General features: G+C 45.7%; 2 protein-coding genes across 2 annotated transcripts in view; both read left to right on the forward strand.

The window, feature by feature from the left end:
* Positions 1–16,619, forward strand: part of SH3TC1 (SH3 domain and tetratricopeptide repeats 1) — a 409,292-nt gene that overhangs the window by 116,122 nt on the left and 276,551 nt on the right. The gene's annotated exons all lie outside the window — the stretch shown is intronic.
* LOC309540575 (TRPM8 channel-associated factor 2-like) lies at positions 7,497–16,402 on the forward strand. The gene is made up of 8 exons (XM_082237514.1): positions 7,497–7,532; positions 7,638–8,289; positions 9,635–10,632; positions 11,435–11,529; positions 12,169–12,382; positions 13,323–13,562; positions 14,959–15,293; positions 15,912–16,402. The coding sequence occupies exons 2-8, from the start codon at positions 7,673–7,675 to the stop codon at positions 16,161–16,163; spliced, it is 2,751 nt and encodes a 916-aa protein (XP_082093640.1). The 5' UTR covers positions 7,497–7,532; positions 7,638–7,672; the 3' UTR covers positions 16,164–16,402.

The raw sequence follows: 16,619 nt of genomic DNA on the forward strand, positions 1-16,619 counted from the left end.
AATAGCATAACTCACTGGAGACCAAAAATAGTTTTACCATGATATGTAAATATTCTGATTGTCATCAATGCAGTTGTAAAAAAGAAACTACCCAGTTTTTTAAAAATATAGTTTGTTATATATCATAACCACTAACATATTGGAGTTTGCTAAATAAATCATTCAAGGGCTTCTGTCAGCTATTGCCTGTGCCTGTTACTTGAGCAAAGAGGGATACTGACAAGCAAAACACCTGGGATCGTATTCAACAAAGTTTTACTCAGAGAAGACCCACTGAAATTAATGGATCTAATTTATTCAAGTACTGAAGGTCAAGTAAAATTTAACTTGATTTTTTAAATGTGGGTGAAATGTAGGCAAAAGTGGGGCGGGGGGAAAGGGATTTGCAGCGTACAACTCTTGCTGGCCCTTTTCACTGCAAACACTGGGGGAGAAGAGGGTGGCAGTGGGGTGTTTGCCACCCTGGGTGTCATCCCTGAGGGGGGGTGACATCACCACAGGCGGTGCTCCCCTTGGGGTGCTTGCCGCCACTGGCGCACTCCCCTGGGAGACTCGCTGCCGCCGCCCCCCCCAGCTAGCTCTGCCCCCGTGGGCAGGGACAGAGCAAGGGATGCAGTGGGGTGGTCCTCCCCAGGTGTCACCACTGAGGGGGGCGACAAAATGCCAGGCAGCACTCACCGTGGGACCTGTAGCACACCCAAGCCACGTGTCTCTTCAAACAATGGCTTGGGCATGCACAGGCCCCCTTCTGCCCAAATGGTCCGCCCGCTGCCTCCCCCCCCCAGCTGTAGGGCGACTGAGTGAAGGAGGCAGGCAGACTACTTTGAATGGGATCGGAGTTTACTGATAGGCGCCTGCAGGCACCTAGTGCCTCCCCCCCCCCCGTGGCTGCTGCTCCCCTTTGCTCCTTCATTCACAGCTTTGGAGAGCGCAAGGGCTGCTGCTCCTGCTGGCCTGGCTAAGATTAGCCGCCACAACTGCCTGCCTGGCAAGCAACAGCCCTCTTGACTTGGGGGGTTCCTTTGCACAAGACCCAGCCCAGCTGTGGGGCTGCTGCTGCTGCTGCTACTGCTGAGCGAAAGATGCACGGAGGCTGCAGGGCTCCGGCTGGAGTGGGGCAGGGAAGGAAGGAGGGGAGGGGCAGGGCCAGATTTATATATAGGCTAAGTGGGCTGAAGCCTGGGGCCTCTAAATCTAGGGGGCCTCACCCCCCCCCACCCCCAGCGGGCAGTCTCCCCTCTCCCCAAATTGCAAGCCCAAGACTTCATGCGAGGGCAGGACAGCTTGGGCCCAGCAACTGTGAGACTCGGGGCCAGCCAGTGGGTGCACGTTCTTCAAGAGAGAAGTTTACGATAAAATCCTTTATTCCAATATCCCTATATTAGATGCACTTGAAGCCAATTTTGATGTTTTTTGATGTCCTTTAGAGGAGAAATTGTGAATTGCAGAATTGTAAATACCCATCATCATCATCATCCTTGGCTTCACTCAATTTTGTTTATAACACTCTTCCATTTTCTTCTAGCCTCACAAGTGGAGTAGCCTTGCGCCTCTCTTCATCTAAATCCGGTCCTGGGGAGGCGCATCCCGAAACTTTTCCCACTATGGGGGGTGGCGATCTCCCCCTCCTTGCATGCGCCTCAGCCAGCCCCCCCCCCCCGAAAAGAAAAGATTCACACCCATCTAACCCACCCAAGGGAATTGTTTCATTGTAGCGTTAAAATTGTTCTCGTGGCCTCAAGGCTTAACGGGAAGGTCAAACTCAGCGCGGTTTTTATGTATTTGTCTTTTAAGCCGCGTTTGTGAAGCTACAAGCCAGGAAACACAGCCCCCCAGGCCTGGCCGCCTGATCTGACTGCTCTGAAAGAAGCCGGAGGAGGCAACTGCTGGCTTCTCTTTTTCGGCGAGGCAGCAGCGAGGGGAGAAACGGCAGAGTCGCCTGCGGAGGAGGAGGAGGAGGAGGCTGGGAAAGGCGAGAAGCGAAGCGGGAAGGAAAGAGCTGTTGCCCGAGGCTGGAACTTCGCCCCGGAGCAGAGGAGAAGGTCTGGCTGGAGGAAGCATTGCCCTCATCGGATTAGAGCATCTCTGAGATCTGGTGTTTAATATTAAGGACTATCAAAAAATCCGGCAGAGAGGAACTGAGAGACAATTAAGGGCCTCAGATGTGAGATCTCCAGGCTGATAGCAGACTAAGACTGATGGACATTTGTTGGGGATTGAAACCGGGAAAGGGGATGGGGTGGGGTTTGGGGATCCAAAGGGTGTATAAATATAATTTGTCTTTTCCTTTTATTCTGTTTTGATATCAGTATGAAAAGTGGGGAATTCGTGGAAAGGAATTTGGGTCGGCTTTAGAAAAAAGGATTTAAGAATGAGTACTGAGGTATAAATTTTGAGGTTTATAAGGTAAAATTGGTTTTTTAAAATGAATTAAGTATAAAAAGGTTAAAAAATGGGGATAAGAACTTGTTGAATTTACAATTCGAATGGGAATATAAGAAGGGGAGGTGCGGGGAAGTCAGGGAAAGATGTTATAGAAAATAAGGATGGCAAATTCTATATGTTTTTAATTTTTCTTTTTCTTTTTTCTTTTTGGTTTTTTAAAATGGAAAATCCTAATAAATATTTATTTTTTAAAAAAGAGGAGGAGCACGGAGGGAGCAAGGACGCCCACAGAAGCCGGGGAAGGGAGGCTGGGCGCCCGGCGGCGGAGGGAGGCGCTCCGCCCCAGCCTGGAGGGAAGAAAGTCCGTTTTGCTGCTTAGTTCCTGTGCTTTAGGTGGGGCTGCCACCTTTGGCTGGGCAAAATACAGGGGAGGGGGTGTAATTGGGGGGCTAAAAATTACTTTACCTGGTGCAGAAATCACTTCAAAGAAATCCATTACATTGATCCCATGGAAGCTCTCAGTCACTGCAAACATTCCAGCAGCGAGATTGAAAGGGAATCCTCCCCACCTGCTAGATTTCTGCCTGTCAGAAGGATGAATGACCCAGCCAAAAAGGGGGGGGGAGGGAGGGAGGGAGGGACAGAGAGAGCGCACGAAATTCTGCTTCTCTTCCTCGCAGAGCTTTGCCTCCAGCATCCTAAGGGGATTCGCATAACCCCAGAGCACCTTCACAGGATACATTTTTGGGTCTTGGTAGGCATGCCTATAAATTAAGGAATACAGCCAGCAGGTCTGCCAGCCAGCCATGGTGGACTGCATAAGAACCAACTCCTTGGTTCCCACCAGAAAATATTTGAGGCCCCCCCCCCCCCGGTTAATGGGCATTGCCATTCAAATAATAATGGTGTGTGCACACTGCATCTTGTGATCAGTTTTGCAGGGTGGGGCTTCCTTGGGTCCATGGGCGTAGCTGCCCCCCATTAAGTACATAAATAAAAATCCTTAATTGAGATTCTGCCCTCCTAACATAAATGCTGACTGTGCCCATGACTGCCTCCCCAATATTTTATTCAAGTTGGCACCCCGATTGACTGTAGTTACCTGTGCTGTTCACTGCTGCTGCTATTATTAATAATAATAAATTTGTATCCTGCCCTTCATCCCAAGTTTGCAGGGCAGTTCACAACATAAAAATGCAAAATGAGAACACAAAATGCATAATAAGACAAAGACAAAGACAAACCAATGATCTCTCCTCCCACAAACACATTTAAAAGGCCGTAGAATGATAACCAGCCAAAGGCCCGGTTATAGAGAGACGTTTTTGCCTGGCACCTCAAGATGCAAGGAAGGAGCCAGGTGGGTTTCCCTTGGGACAGCATCCCACAAATGGGGAACCACTGCAGAAAAGGATTGTGTCCCATCTTATGCACCGTCTGCACGGGAATAAGTCCCACTTGTACTGCATTGTTTAGTGTGGCAGCACCTGCACTTTGGAACCCCCAGCCTATTACAGTAAAGCACGTGCCTTTGCTAGACTCTTTTCAGGCACCTGCTGAAAGGATTCTTGTTTAGGCAAGCGTACCCAGATGCTTAGGAAGTTGAAGCAATTTTAATTTGTTTTAATATTTTAGCTTTTGTATGTTTTGAAGTAGGAACTGTTAATTTTTCTTGATTTTACTGCTGTGGGTTTTTTTTTGTTTTTTTTGTTTTGGTAAATCACTTTGCAGGTTTTTTAAAATAAATTTTATTAAATAAATAAACAATAAATATAAATAAAATAACACAACCCAAAACACAATCCATCCTGTAGATTTAAGTATCCGTCCACAGTTGCCTGCTTGTTATCAGAGGCCCAGAATCCACATTCCTTTGTAAGAAAATATGACATAAAGTCAAACCATTTTTGCAGGCAATTTTTTTAAAAAAAATCTTCACCAGGTACCACCTGACCTTGCTACGCCACTGCCTGCGGGTGGCTAGCTCCGCTCAGCATGTGTGCCGCTCCAGGTGCTGGAGCAGCTAGATCCGCCACTGACTGCAACCCCTCGCCCTGCCACTTTTCCTATTTGATGAGGCAAACAGAACGTGGACACCTGGACAGGAGAAAAGAAAATGGGGAGCAGTTTCAGGAGTGAGGTGGCAATCCCTAATCCTCCAAATTTCCCCCTGTTGTTTTTTAGTTGAAAATAAACATCCCAGCCTACAACCAATTTTCAGCTGACTCTGAATACCTTTCTGGAGGCTTGGCTTGGCTTTAAAGGAGAAGAGTAAAAACCCCAAATATAGATAGCTCTTGGAAAGGTCCCTACATGTGACTTTCAAGATAATGAAATTGTGCACAGAATCCAAAGGAGTTCCCAGAATAGTACAGACTAGCTCAGGACAGAACACAAAGATTATCTGAGGTTATAGAAGATTATCAAGGGTTATTGGTAAACTGCTTAGAGGTTGTACAGTGGTACCTCAGGTTACAGACACTTCAGGTTACAGACTTCACTAACCCAGAAATAGTACCTCGGGTTAAGAACTTTGCTTCAGGATGAGAACAGAAATCATGCGGCAGCGGCAGCAGGAGGCTCCAATAGCTAAAGTGGTGTTTCAGGCTAAGAACAGTTTCAGTTTAAGAACGGACCTCCAGAACGAATTACGTTCTTAACCCGGGATACCACTGTATTACTGTCGAGGGGTATGGACATTTTGTCAAATAAATAAAGGGGATAAGCACTGAAATTGGTTGCCACTAGGGATTTTCAAAATGGATAACTACAAGAAGACTGGACACTGAGTCTCCAGTCCCCTTCCCATCTATGCTGTTCTCTCATGATACTTTTGCTGTTCAAACTAGAATCGCATTAGCTTTTTATATATTTATAAAGCAGGAGCATATGATTCAATAACAAAACAAGAATTAAGAAATAAAGATAGTACAATTGAATAAAATTAAACTCAGAGACACAAAAGACATATGTGGGTTGCTTCATTCACAATCATATCACTGAAAAATATTGTTGTTGTTGTTATTATTATTCGTGCTGGGGTAGTAATTTTTTTTAAAAGAAGATTTGTTTTATTAATAAATATTAGCTTTTTTGACCACCAAGTCACACTGCTGACTCAAATTTAGCTTGCAGTCTCCTAAAACACATAGATTCCTCTTTATCCGTGCTGCTGTCAAGCCAGGTGTCAGCAATCCTGTATTTGTACTTCTGGGTTGTTTTTTAACTTGGATCTCTGTTCCGTTTCAGTTTGTTAGTTTTGGCCCTGCTCTCTATCCAGGCAAGGCTATCTTGAATTCTCTTTTTGTTTTCTAAGCTGTTAGTTACACCACCCAGTTTGGTGTCATCTCCAAATCTGATGAGTATCCTCTCCACCCAAGTGATTTATAAAGGAGTTAAACCACACTGCACCTTGCAGCACCCTTGCTTGTCACTTCTATCCAGATTGACAAGGAACCATTGATGGCCCCTATTTGGGCACAGCCCATCAGTCGGCTACAAATCCACCTAACAGTATCATTGTCTAGCCCACATTTTACCACTTTGCCAACAAAAATACCGCACGAGACCTTACTGAAAAAGTCTTGCTGAAAACAAGTTTCATAAATTCTTATTACCATTATAACCAAAAACATTAATCAAGTCATAAGAAAATCAATACTACCACTTCTGCTTAACCTTATTATATTTTTTCCAGGTTTCTTGCTTCATTTGGGTGAATTTTTCTTAAGAACAGGACTGTTATGAATTTAGGTCCCAAGGTGGCATGGATTGGCTAGATGCAGAGGAGTGGTGGGAGGAAAACCCCAGGGGAAGAAAGCTGAGTGCCAGGGAATTGGTGGTAGGATAGTGATGAGAGGCCAGAAGTAGAAGGAGCAGACTGCGAGCAGGAGATGTCAGAAGCAGAAGAGGTGGCAGGCTTTAGTGAACAGGAAGAGGCTGTGGCAGAGCACAGTTCAGACTCTGAGGCAGAAGCGGAGACAAGTAGGCCCAGGAGACAGAGAGGCAGGCTGCTGAAGCCAGGGAGTCTTCCCCTCTTGCTGCAACCAACTGCCCTTGCCCCTGGTCTCCTAGAACAGGGGTAGGCAACCCACGGCAGCCCACGGGAGTTGTTTAACCGGCCCACGAGCTGCCCCCGAACCGAGCCGCCCGCTCAGTGAGTCCCTGCGCAATGCACTAGACCAGCGCAGCACGGCATGAGGACTCGCTTCCGTGGTGCCGGAAATTGTGTTTGTGCATGCTCAGATGCTGAAAATCGTGTCTGTGCAGATGCAGACACCAGAAATAGCAGCCGTGCAATCTCTCTCTTGCACTGATCCAGCCCACGGAGGGATCTCCGCTGGAGTGAACTGGCCCAGGCGAGGCAAACCTTGCCAACCCCTGTCCTAGAACATGCGGAGAAAGCAAACAGGCAGAGCAAGTTGTGCACAGATGCAGCATGAGACTTTGTTGGAAAGACCCTGGAGAGTCCTAGTGGGAACTGGGGAGGCAGGGATCTTCTGTACTCACAACTGCTTCATCGGGGTGAGACCTCTGGGCCAGAGTTTTACTTTAAAATGAGCCATCCCCAGAGCACCTTTCAAATAGAGGGATCCTACAAATAAAAGACAGTCTTCTCGAAAGTAAGGCACACGGGCCCCTAGACCAGCACAGATACTTTCTTCTGTAAATTTTTTGACAGAAGGCATTGGCCAGACGTGAATGGTCAGCTGAGTTTCACACAGATGTACTGACTGAGGAATCCTAGGTGTGTTTACACAGAAGTAAGTCCCATTATAGTCAACAGGTCTGACTCCCTAGTAGGTGTTGTTAGGGTTGCAGCTTTAGTAGGTAAGACAGGTGGGATTTAATTTCAAAAGGGGTTTAATTTTCCTTCCTCAATTCTGGACATGTTAATACAATAAACCACTGCTTTTTTATATTTAACCATTTCTAGGTACAGAAACAAGGAAAAGCTTAAAGGGGATTATAGTGCTGTTACTAACTTACTGACAGGTATTTAGCATGGGCTTCTGATTGGCCTAAAGCTACTCCCACACCCATCGTGTTCCCCCCACCCCCACCCCCAAAAAAGCTAGCTGTTGGGTATAAAGGCACCCAAACTTTGTCACTGTGCACTGGCAGTTCTAGAGAGGAACTCAAGTTTGGTAAGATTTTGTACTCATTCATTTTTTTATGGGGAACTATGGATGTAACGGGGAGTTGCAGGTGCTAATTAGATGTGTTGCATTCTCTCTCTATCTTTCTTTCAGCTCCAGCATTCAACGATCCATTCCAAACATCTGACATGGATTTCAAAAATTCTTATGCCGCTCTAGTTAAGGGCGTTCCTTCTTTTGACTTTAGTGGGGGGTTCCAGCCTTGTGAGCTTCTGCTTACAGGAGATAAAGCTTTCCCTGTCCTTGTGAATGCAAATGGGCAAGTGCTAATTGCTGCATCCCAGTACGGGAAGGGGCGCATGGTAGTTGTGTCCCATGAAGATGCCCTGAAAACTCCCCAGTTCTTGCCATTCATTAGAAATGTTTTGCAGTGGCTCAAGCCCTCCGGGGCGTCACAGGTGGGCGTCCATGCAAGCTTGGATTCCCTCTCTCAAATGCTCCTCCGCAATGGTGTGAAAGTGCAGGCAGGGGCAGCGCTGGGGTCTTCCCTGGGAGTCTACTGCACAGATGCCTATGAGGAGGTGCACGCAGATGACCTTGTGCAGTTTGTGAAGAGTGGTGGGGGCCTGCTCGTCGCAGGTCAGGCCTGGCACTGGGCAAGTCAACATGGCATGAAGAACGTGCTGCTTGGGTTTCCTGGCAACCGGGTGGCGAGTGTGGCTGGTGTGTACTTCACTGGCAACGTGGGAGGCAATGGGATCTTCCCTGTGTCCGCACAAATGCCGAGGATTCCACTTATCACCCAGTGAGTAAACCTCTTACCTACATTTTTCATTTTAAAAAACCCTGCAAGCCAATTCCCAACATCTGTGTGTGTGCGCACGCGCACACGTATACATACATACATACATATGCAAAACTTGTGACCAAACACAGGTAAGAATTGAAGTCTACTTTGTGATAGTGATGGAGGCAATGAAAAAAGCAAGACTTCCCTGGCACACAGGGCAGCCTCCCATTCCATTGAGCAGAGCTTTCTCCTGCTGGCCCTAAGAGGTGATGTTAGGTGTCCATCAAAGTCTCACATACTGTGACTTGTTTGCTAGGCACTGAGGATTAAATTGCTCGTAATAGTTGTGATTCACTTGTAGACACCAAGGTGCCTCTTTATCTACAGTGCCAGTGAGTTCTCCCAGGGGAGGGGCTGTCAAAAAATATTGGCTAATGTGAACCAATGTCAGGGCTTAAAATGACCTGGGGGAAGTAGGAGTGCCCACAAATTGTGGATTTAAGCCTTTAGTTTAAAGGGATGGGGACAAAATGTTCCAGGGACAAAACCCAGGTTGCCTTTCCTTCCTTCTGTTTTCCCCCTGCAGGGTTTTAATTTCTCTTTATTGGATGTAGTTGAATTATGGGGCTTCCCTGCATACAATAGGAGAAGCAGTCAGATGCAGCGCAGGCTCCTCCACAAAAGGTGGTCCTCCTCCCATCTCAGTTGTTGCTGTTGCAGAGCCTTAATGTTCTCTTCTGGGATGTGATGGAGAAGCCAAGGGATCTGACAGTGCTTGGATTTCAAACCTGTGTGAGAAAAGATTGCCAGGGATGTAAAACTCTCTCTCACACACCCCACCTTTGAGGTTCCCAGAAAAGTTCCCAGAGGTTTTTCCCCCTCCCAAAACCTACCTTGGGGGACATGCGAATAAAAACAAGTTACATACAAATTAGCCAGGCCAGCTCACCTGCCAGCCCATGTAAGGTACTGGTGGTCAGGATGAGCCCTGCGCTCAAAAGAATGATTTTGATAATCACTGAAGCCAAGTTTCCTCTTGCATCTTGCTGGCCATACAGGAAAAAGAGCAAATCATGCCAGTGGGGCGTACGCATCTCTCATTGGAAAAGGTCTGGCTCTTCTGGAACTGCCACTGTAGAAGTCTAAGGAATTTGCTAGGAATTCCTTATAAAGCAATGAATTCCAGCAGTAAATTACATATAAATCCTAGTGACAAAACTGCAATTTGTTGTATTTGAAAGTATATACTGTACGTGAAATTGTAAGAATCTCTTGAGATCCTTCAGAAAGGACAATAAGATGCTGTCTTGCCATATAGTGTTACTCCTCATGATAAGAATTGATATTGCTTTTCTTCCAGGCATGGATTAGATATCCAAAGTGATTTAACAGCTCTTCTTAGTGGAGTGAAGGAATTCAAGATTCAGGATGGTGTTCCATCTGAGCTGCTAATCCATGGAACCTTGGCATTTCCAGTCGCCATAGATGATGCCAACCAGTCGTTTCTTGCAGCTGCTCGTTATGGGAGGGGACGGGTTATCGTAAGTGCTCATGAAAACCTGTTTAGCACACCATCCATGAAACCTTTCGTCCTCAATGCAATCCGGTGGCTTAGTTCTGGGAAGGGAGGAAAGGTGGGTGTTGGAGATTATCTCCAGGACCTTTACTCCATGCTAGATCAAGCGAAGATCACATGTGAGCTAACAGACCTTAAAGATGGCCTCAGTGTGTATTGCTGCACAGCCTACTATGACACAGAGGTGGAAAAAATCCAAGAGTTTGTCTCTGAAGGAGGTGGACTCCTGATTGGCGGACAAGCCTGGTCAAGTGCTGATGAAAATACTGGTTCCAGTATTATTACTGAGTTTCCAGGAAACAAAATACTGGAGAAATTTGGAATTGGGATCCTTGGAAACGATATCAGCTCACCTGATGAAATCTTCCCAGCTAGACCAGCCAGAGAAGTTGCTTTGGCCTATCACTTCCGGAAAGCCTTCTTCCAATTCCAGCAACACATTGAGAACCGCCAAGCTCTGAAGTCACCATATTCCTCATGGCTTAAGAAGCTAGGACAAGATTTGGTTACACTGATAAAGATCCCAGCTACTGAATCCCCTACTATATTCTCTGTGCATGAAGATCTGATGGAGCTGATGAAGTCCAGGGGAATTCCTGAGATCAGTGCAAGCAACCCCATCAAATCCAGCTCAGAGGAGGCATTTTTTATCAAGCTGTCTTCAGAGCTCTACAACGTTTCCCCAGAATTCCAGAAGCTAGCGCCCAGCCTGAATCAACAGCTTGGAGCAACTTACCCTATTTCCCCTCCTCAAACTATCAGAATAAATGGAAAGAATAATGGTAAGAAGTATTTTCGATTTTTCACTCAGCTCATTGCTTGATCTGCTGGCTTTAGCTATCTGAATACAGTATCTGACATCCTGAGAATTTGCCATAAGCTGGGAAGGGCGTTGTTGAAATATTGTCTCAGCCATAAAGTCATAGTGACCCTGAGCAAGGCAAAACTCAGTTCATTCCTCACCTGCAATGTGTGTGAATAATTACTAATTACTGCTGAGCTGAAAGGTTAACACAACAAACTTTTGGATTGAAATAGGGGGTGCAAGGTGAACAGTGTTCTGAAAACCATTTCTCATTTGGCTCCTGATTGTGGGACTTCCAGGAATGACTTAACTGGAGCTTCATGCTGCTGTCTAATAGGGATGTTTTGTTTGTATACTCAGGACCTCTCTTTACAACAAACCACAGGCTATTTAGAATATGTAAATATGCAGATATGTTCTCTGGGAAAGATGCTAACTAACTGAATTCTAATAAAGTCCAGCTTCCTGAAGCTTTGTTCTGGGGATAAGCCCCACCAAACCCAGAGAGAATTACTTCTGAACAACGTTGGGGCTGTGCAGGAGCAGCACAGGTGCCGTTTTGGAGAAATGGTGGGATCAGAGCCAAAGAAATTGACATCCTTCTGTTGCTTACAAGACATTCCAAGGATTATATAGGAAAATCTCTAGTTAACCCATACAAAGTTTGAAGTCTTGGACTCAGTGGGAAAGTATTTTTTGAAAAGGAAAGCTAACTAAACTGTTTTATTTGTACTAAACAACTTTTGACTGATTTATACTCTGCTTTGACCTCTTTGCAGGAAATGAAGCATGGAGAAGCACGGGCCTCTATGTCCCCCCAATGAAAACAGCCAGCTTGCTATTTCCCTACAATGCCATCGGTGCTAAATTACAGGTGCTAACCAACTTGGAATAACTTCAGCTGAATTGCAAACAACAGACTCTGTACTGTTTTTACTATATGGTTCAGATCTACTTTGGGGGCTGGAATTTCTTGTGAAATTATTGTGTCACAAGACACAATAGGTCTAGCATGCTATACCTTGCATTCTTCCACTTTCTGTTTGTTGAACACAAGCATTGAGAGCATGGGAGCCAACTCCTAGGGGCGGAGAGGTCTTCGTCCCCCCCCCATAAAATATTTAAGGGTGCCAGGCTTCCCCCAAGTTGATAGGCATTGTCATACAAATGGTGAGCATGCACCACATCATGTGATCAATTATGTGGGGCGGGGCCTTCCCTGCCCCCCCCCCATATTGGCACTCCTGATTGAGAGGACTGACCCTGATCTGTAAGACCTGGGAATAAGGCTTACCTGGGAATAAATCCCAATTAAACTCGCTGCTGAGTAGACAATCAATGTACTGCACGGAAATGGATTCTTTCTATCTTTGGATCTTTCCAACTTAGTATCAACACATCAGTTTCAAGATGGGAGTCATGTCAAAGGGACACAGCAGACCAAAGAGTGTTTAATGGCCCATTGTCTTTTGTGGCAAAGTCTGATTTGAAGCATCACACTTCCTTTCTCTAGGTGCAGATTGGTTGTCATTCAGATGACTTAAGTGATGCTGAGGAGCTGAAACGTGCTCCTGTAGTGACAAGGAGGTTTGAAGTTAAGGCTCAGAGCGTGGAAGTCTCCAGCCTGTGGGGTGGCCTCTTATACATCATTGTGCCAGAGAAGTCATCGGTGGGCCTGATCTCTGTTACCATCAAAGGAGCGGTCCAGGCACCTTATTACAAACATGGTAAGAAGGAAAGCACACACCTACGGGTTGTGCAGAAGTCTCGGTGGCACTTCTTTCTGAGTAGACTTGCATAGGAATGCCCTGGAAATGTCCTTTGAACTATAGGAAATGGATCTGAATTCAAACGTAAGGCAATTGGCAAGCTGGTTGGAGCCCCACTGCATTCTGGGAGCTCCGCAGAGCACAGCAGCTGCACACAGTCCGATGCTGCCAGTTTCTTGCAGATACTGCCCCCCCTCTAGACTTTCCTACCTCTTTGGCCATTCTTCTTAGAGGGAGAGAGATAAAGTAATATGGTACAATTTTTTAAAAGTACTTCTGAATATGTTCATAGTGCCATAGCCTCACTATTGCACCATTTCAGCCTGTCCCCCACCCCACATATTAATCCTTAACAAACAGTGTGTGGGGCAGGCCTGCAGTGTGGGTTGGTCCTTCTGTACCACCACCAAGCCACGTTCTCATGCGCCACACCTGATCGTGTGTGATTGTTTTCACCTTTGTTGTAATATCTGAGCAAACTTTGTGCAACTCCTGTAACCATAACGGATCTCCAAAGGTCCAGCTGCCATGTCTAAATTCTGTTGGTGTTTCCAAGAACTGCTCCTCTCTTTGCAGCCACTTATGAACACTTTGCAGCTCCTCCTATCATTGCAATGAACCTGACATCCATTGCTGCCTTCAGCCTGAAGTGACACCTGGCCTGTACTTTGAAAGGAGGGTGGAATCAGCTGAGGCACTCCAGGACTTGTGAATCCCCTTCTTTCCACAAATGGATGCAAATACTGTTAATGAGTGTTATCTGTAGTTTCTTTTTTAGAGGCTGGTTATTTTTTTCTTTTAAATGAACTTGCCTAATTACTTGGTGTTATCTGCATAATGGAAAAGTACGCAATGTGTTTTTTCAAAATAAACATCTCCCTTTAAAATATTTCACTAGGTGAAACCAGCACATCTGCCTGGCAGAACACTATCCGCCACTTTCCTGCTCCCTGGGCTGAGCTAGAAACCACAAACGTTATTTTGACAGTTCCAGCAGACAATGTGCGGACGATGGACAATCCTGGGGTTCTTCTCACCATCTGGGACAACATGATGAAGGCAGTGGCCAAGTTAGCATCCGTCCCTGCTGTTTTCCCCAGGCCAGAGAGAATTGTGGCAGATGTTCAAATATCAGTTGGCAAGTACAATATTTAAAAATTCATACATATGTGGCTGAAAGTGGCATTTTGCACAATGCAGCAGTTTTTAGACAAGTGCAACTCATCCTAGAAAAGCAGTCCAGAGGGCACTGATGTGCTGGAAACTTAAGCTAGCTAGTTATTTAGCCATTTCATTCTCCTGACTTACCCCTGAAGATTTCTGGGAGTTGTAGTCTGAAGGGCCAGGCATGCATAAGAGGAATTTAGCATTCTACCAGATTCCCTTGGATCTGTGCCACCCGTTTCACATCCTAGGGCTTGGCAGTGAGCAATCTACATGTATCGCCCTGTGAGAGTACAGTTATAGCTTCCCTTAAGTCAAGGGTACGGGTCTTTTTTGGATCTACAAGTCAGATCCTTAGTAAGATTGGCCAGTTTTGATGGGTGAGTGGAGCCTCCTGTCAAATCACCAGCTGTCACAAAGATGTCCACTATTTTGATGCTTTGAAGTCCCAAAGTTGGAGGGGGAAATGGAGCGGAGGGAGATACTCCTAAGCAGGAATATCAGTGTAGTCCCCTTCCCAATGACAAAGGATTTGCATTGAAACTGCGGCCAAAACCAGGGGCATACTCCTCCATTTCAAGGAAAACCTTGAATAATTGAAACCATCAACTGACCTCATACTCTCCATCACAGTGACATCAGCTGATTGACAGATGGGTTGTTTTCTTAATGGTCTTGTGGGCCAAACTGGCTGGCCAAGATTGTCCCACAGGCCAGGCAACTCCACACCACTGCCTTAGGTCCTCCTTGCCCAAAGGTCTTTCATGTCATTCTCCCTCAGACCACATGAACCTTTGTCCTAAGGAAGCCTGTTTGCTATATGAACACTTCTTTTCACAAAAGCTGGTTTCCCACAAGCCTCTAGTTGGCCACTGTGAGAACAAGGTGCTGGACTAGGCCTCTTCTGATTTTCTTTAGTTGTCAAAGTGTTCCGTTATAATGGGGCATAGCCTGAGGCCATTTGATACAACCACCTTACTAAAACTAAGCAAGTTTGGATTGGGTCAAGTACTTTGGTAGGAAGGAGGGTAGGAACCATGATGGAAGACAGAAGAGAATTCAGTCTTCTGTCCTGCTCTCAAAAGGCAATGCACACAGGCTAATGCACAAATCCTAAACATGGCTGGCTTGGTGCCTTAGCCAATGCCTGCTCTGCTGCAACAACATTTAAGCACATCAATCTGAGTAGTTTCCTCATGTTTCCCAACAGACAACATCACCTAACCAGAAAGCCATTTGTGTTGCCATGGTTTCCAAAGGATGGCCCTCAACTGCATGCTTAGACTATGTTTTATCTACAGCTGGTTCCTTGGCATTCAGCTCCTAAGGGTCTATTTTGTGTGTCTTTCTCCTCACTCACCACTCCTTAGGTTGGATGCATGCTGGCTACCCAATCATGCTTCACTTGGTGTCAGTGCAAGAGATGATAGATGTGCAGTCCATACATGCCAATGGCCTATGGGGCCCCATTCATGAGCTAGGGCACAACCAGCAGCAGGCCGGATGGGATTTTCCACCTCACACCACTGAAGCTACCTGCAATCTATGGTCTGTTTATGTAAATGAGACTGTCCTGAACACCCCAAGAGAAAGGGCCCATGAGGAACTTCTGCCGGAGCTCAGAAAGAAAAGGATTGAAAATTACATTAAAAATGGCCAGTTAAAGGACTTTGAGCTGTTTACTGCACTGGAACCATATTTGCAGGTAAAATGCAATAAAAGTATATTAACATTCCATGCCTGGTTTCTGTGGGAATCGAAGGCTGTGGCTATGGGAGAAGCAAGAACCTCTTGGGCTGTTAATGCTATGACCGCCACCATTGTAGGCTCAGGTTGTATATATGTGTAAATGAACCCTATATCATAAAAACAGCACAGTCTCTGTTGTCCCTCATTCTGAGGAAACATGAACCTTGGGTAAGTGCCTGGAACCCCTGGAATCTTGCACCACTTGGGGTAGCATGCAACAAAATATGAGACAAAAAGGGCATTCTGAGCATAACGTATGGGTACCTCTTCCTTACTTTGTACACAGAAGCCATTATGAAGTACAGTGGTACCTCAGGTTATATACGCTTCAGGTTACAGACTCTGCTAACCCAGAAATAATACCTCGGGTTAAGAACTTTACCTCAGGATGAGAACAGAAATTGCGCAGTGGCAGCACGGCAGCAGCAGGAGGCCCCATTAGCTAAAGTGGTGCTTCAGGTTAAGAACAGTTTCAGGTTAAGAACAGACCTCCGGAACAAATTAAGTACTTCACCCAAGGTACCACTGTACTTAAGAAAGGGACTGAATACACATTCTTTTTCCTGATTTTCAGCTGCAGGAGGCATTTGGATGGGAGGCCTACATGCACATTTTTGCTGAGTACCAAAAACTGACCCAAATCCCAGAAGACAACGAGTCCAAGATGAATCTGTGGGCAGAAAAGTTCTCCCAGCAAGTGAAGAGAGATCTAGCCCCCTTCTTTCAAGCCTGGAAGTGGCCTATTAAGAAAGAGCTTTCTCAGAAGCTGGCCAGATCCTTCCCCCCATGGGCAGAGAATCCAATGAAGCAGTATGTGTCTCCATGAGGAATCAGAAGAGCTTGGATCTGAATGAATGAATCTGAATGACACAGTAAAATGGGATGAATCTGAATGACACAATTAAATTGAATCAACTTCAAGATGAATTCTGCTTAAAATTGCTTGCTGCTGATTTGGGTTTGATGATTTGCCTAATGCTTTTATATGATTAGTGCCTCTTTCCTGTTACGGGTCCTATAGTATAGCTATGATACATAATAAAAGTGGAAATGATTATGAAGTCACCTGGCCATCTCCTTTTATGGGTGTTCTTTATACAGCACTGTTTTCTGCATTGTGTCTACATAAACTCATTATCTGGCAGCTAGCTAACATATCAGGGAACAATCTGGTCCATATTTTCATGCATGAATCTTAAAGCAGCTCTTGCTTTCTGGAGCAAACACCTTACAATTCCACCTCCTGCCTTGGCTTTATTATCCAAGACAAAATATTAACATA

This window comes from Podarcis vaucheri (assembly GCF_965113315.1).
Source record: "Podarcis vaucheri genome assembly, chromosome: 9".
Classification (NCBI taxonomy): Eukaryota; Metazoa; Chordata; class Lepidosauria; order Squamata; family Lacertidae; genus Podarcis; species Podarcis vaucheri.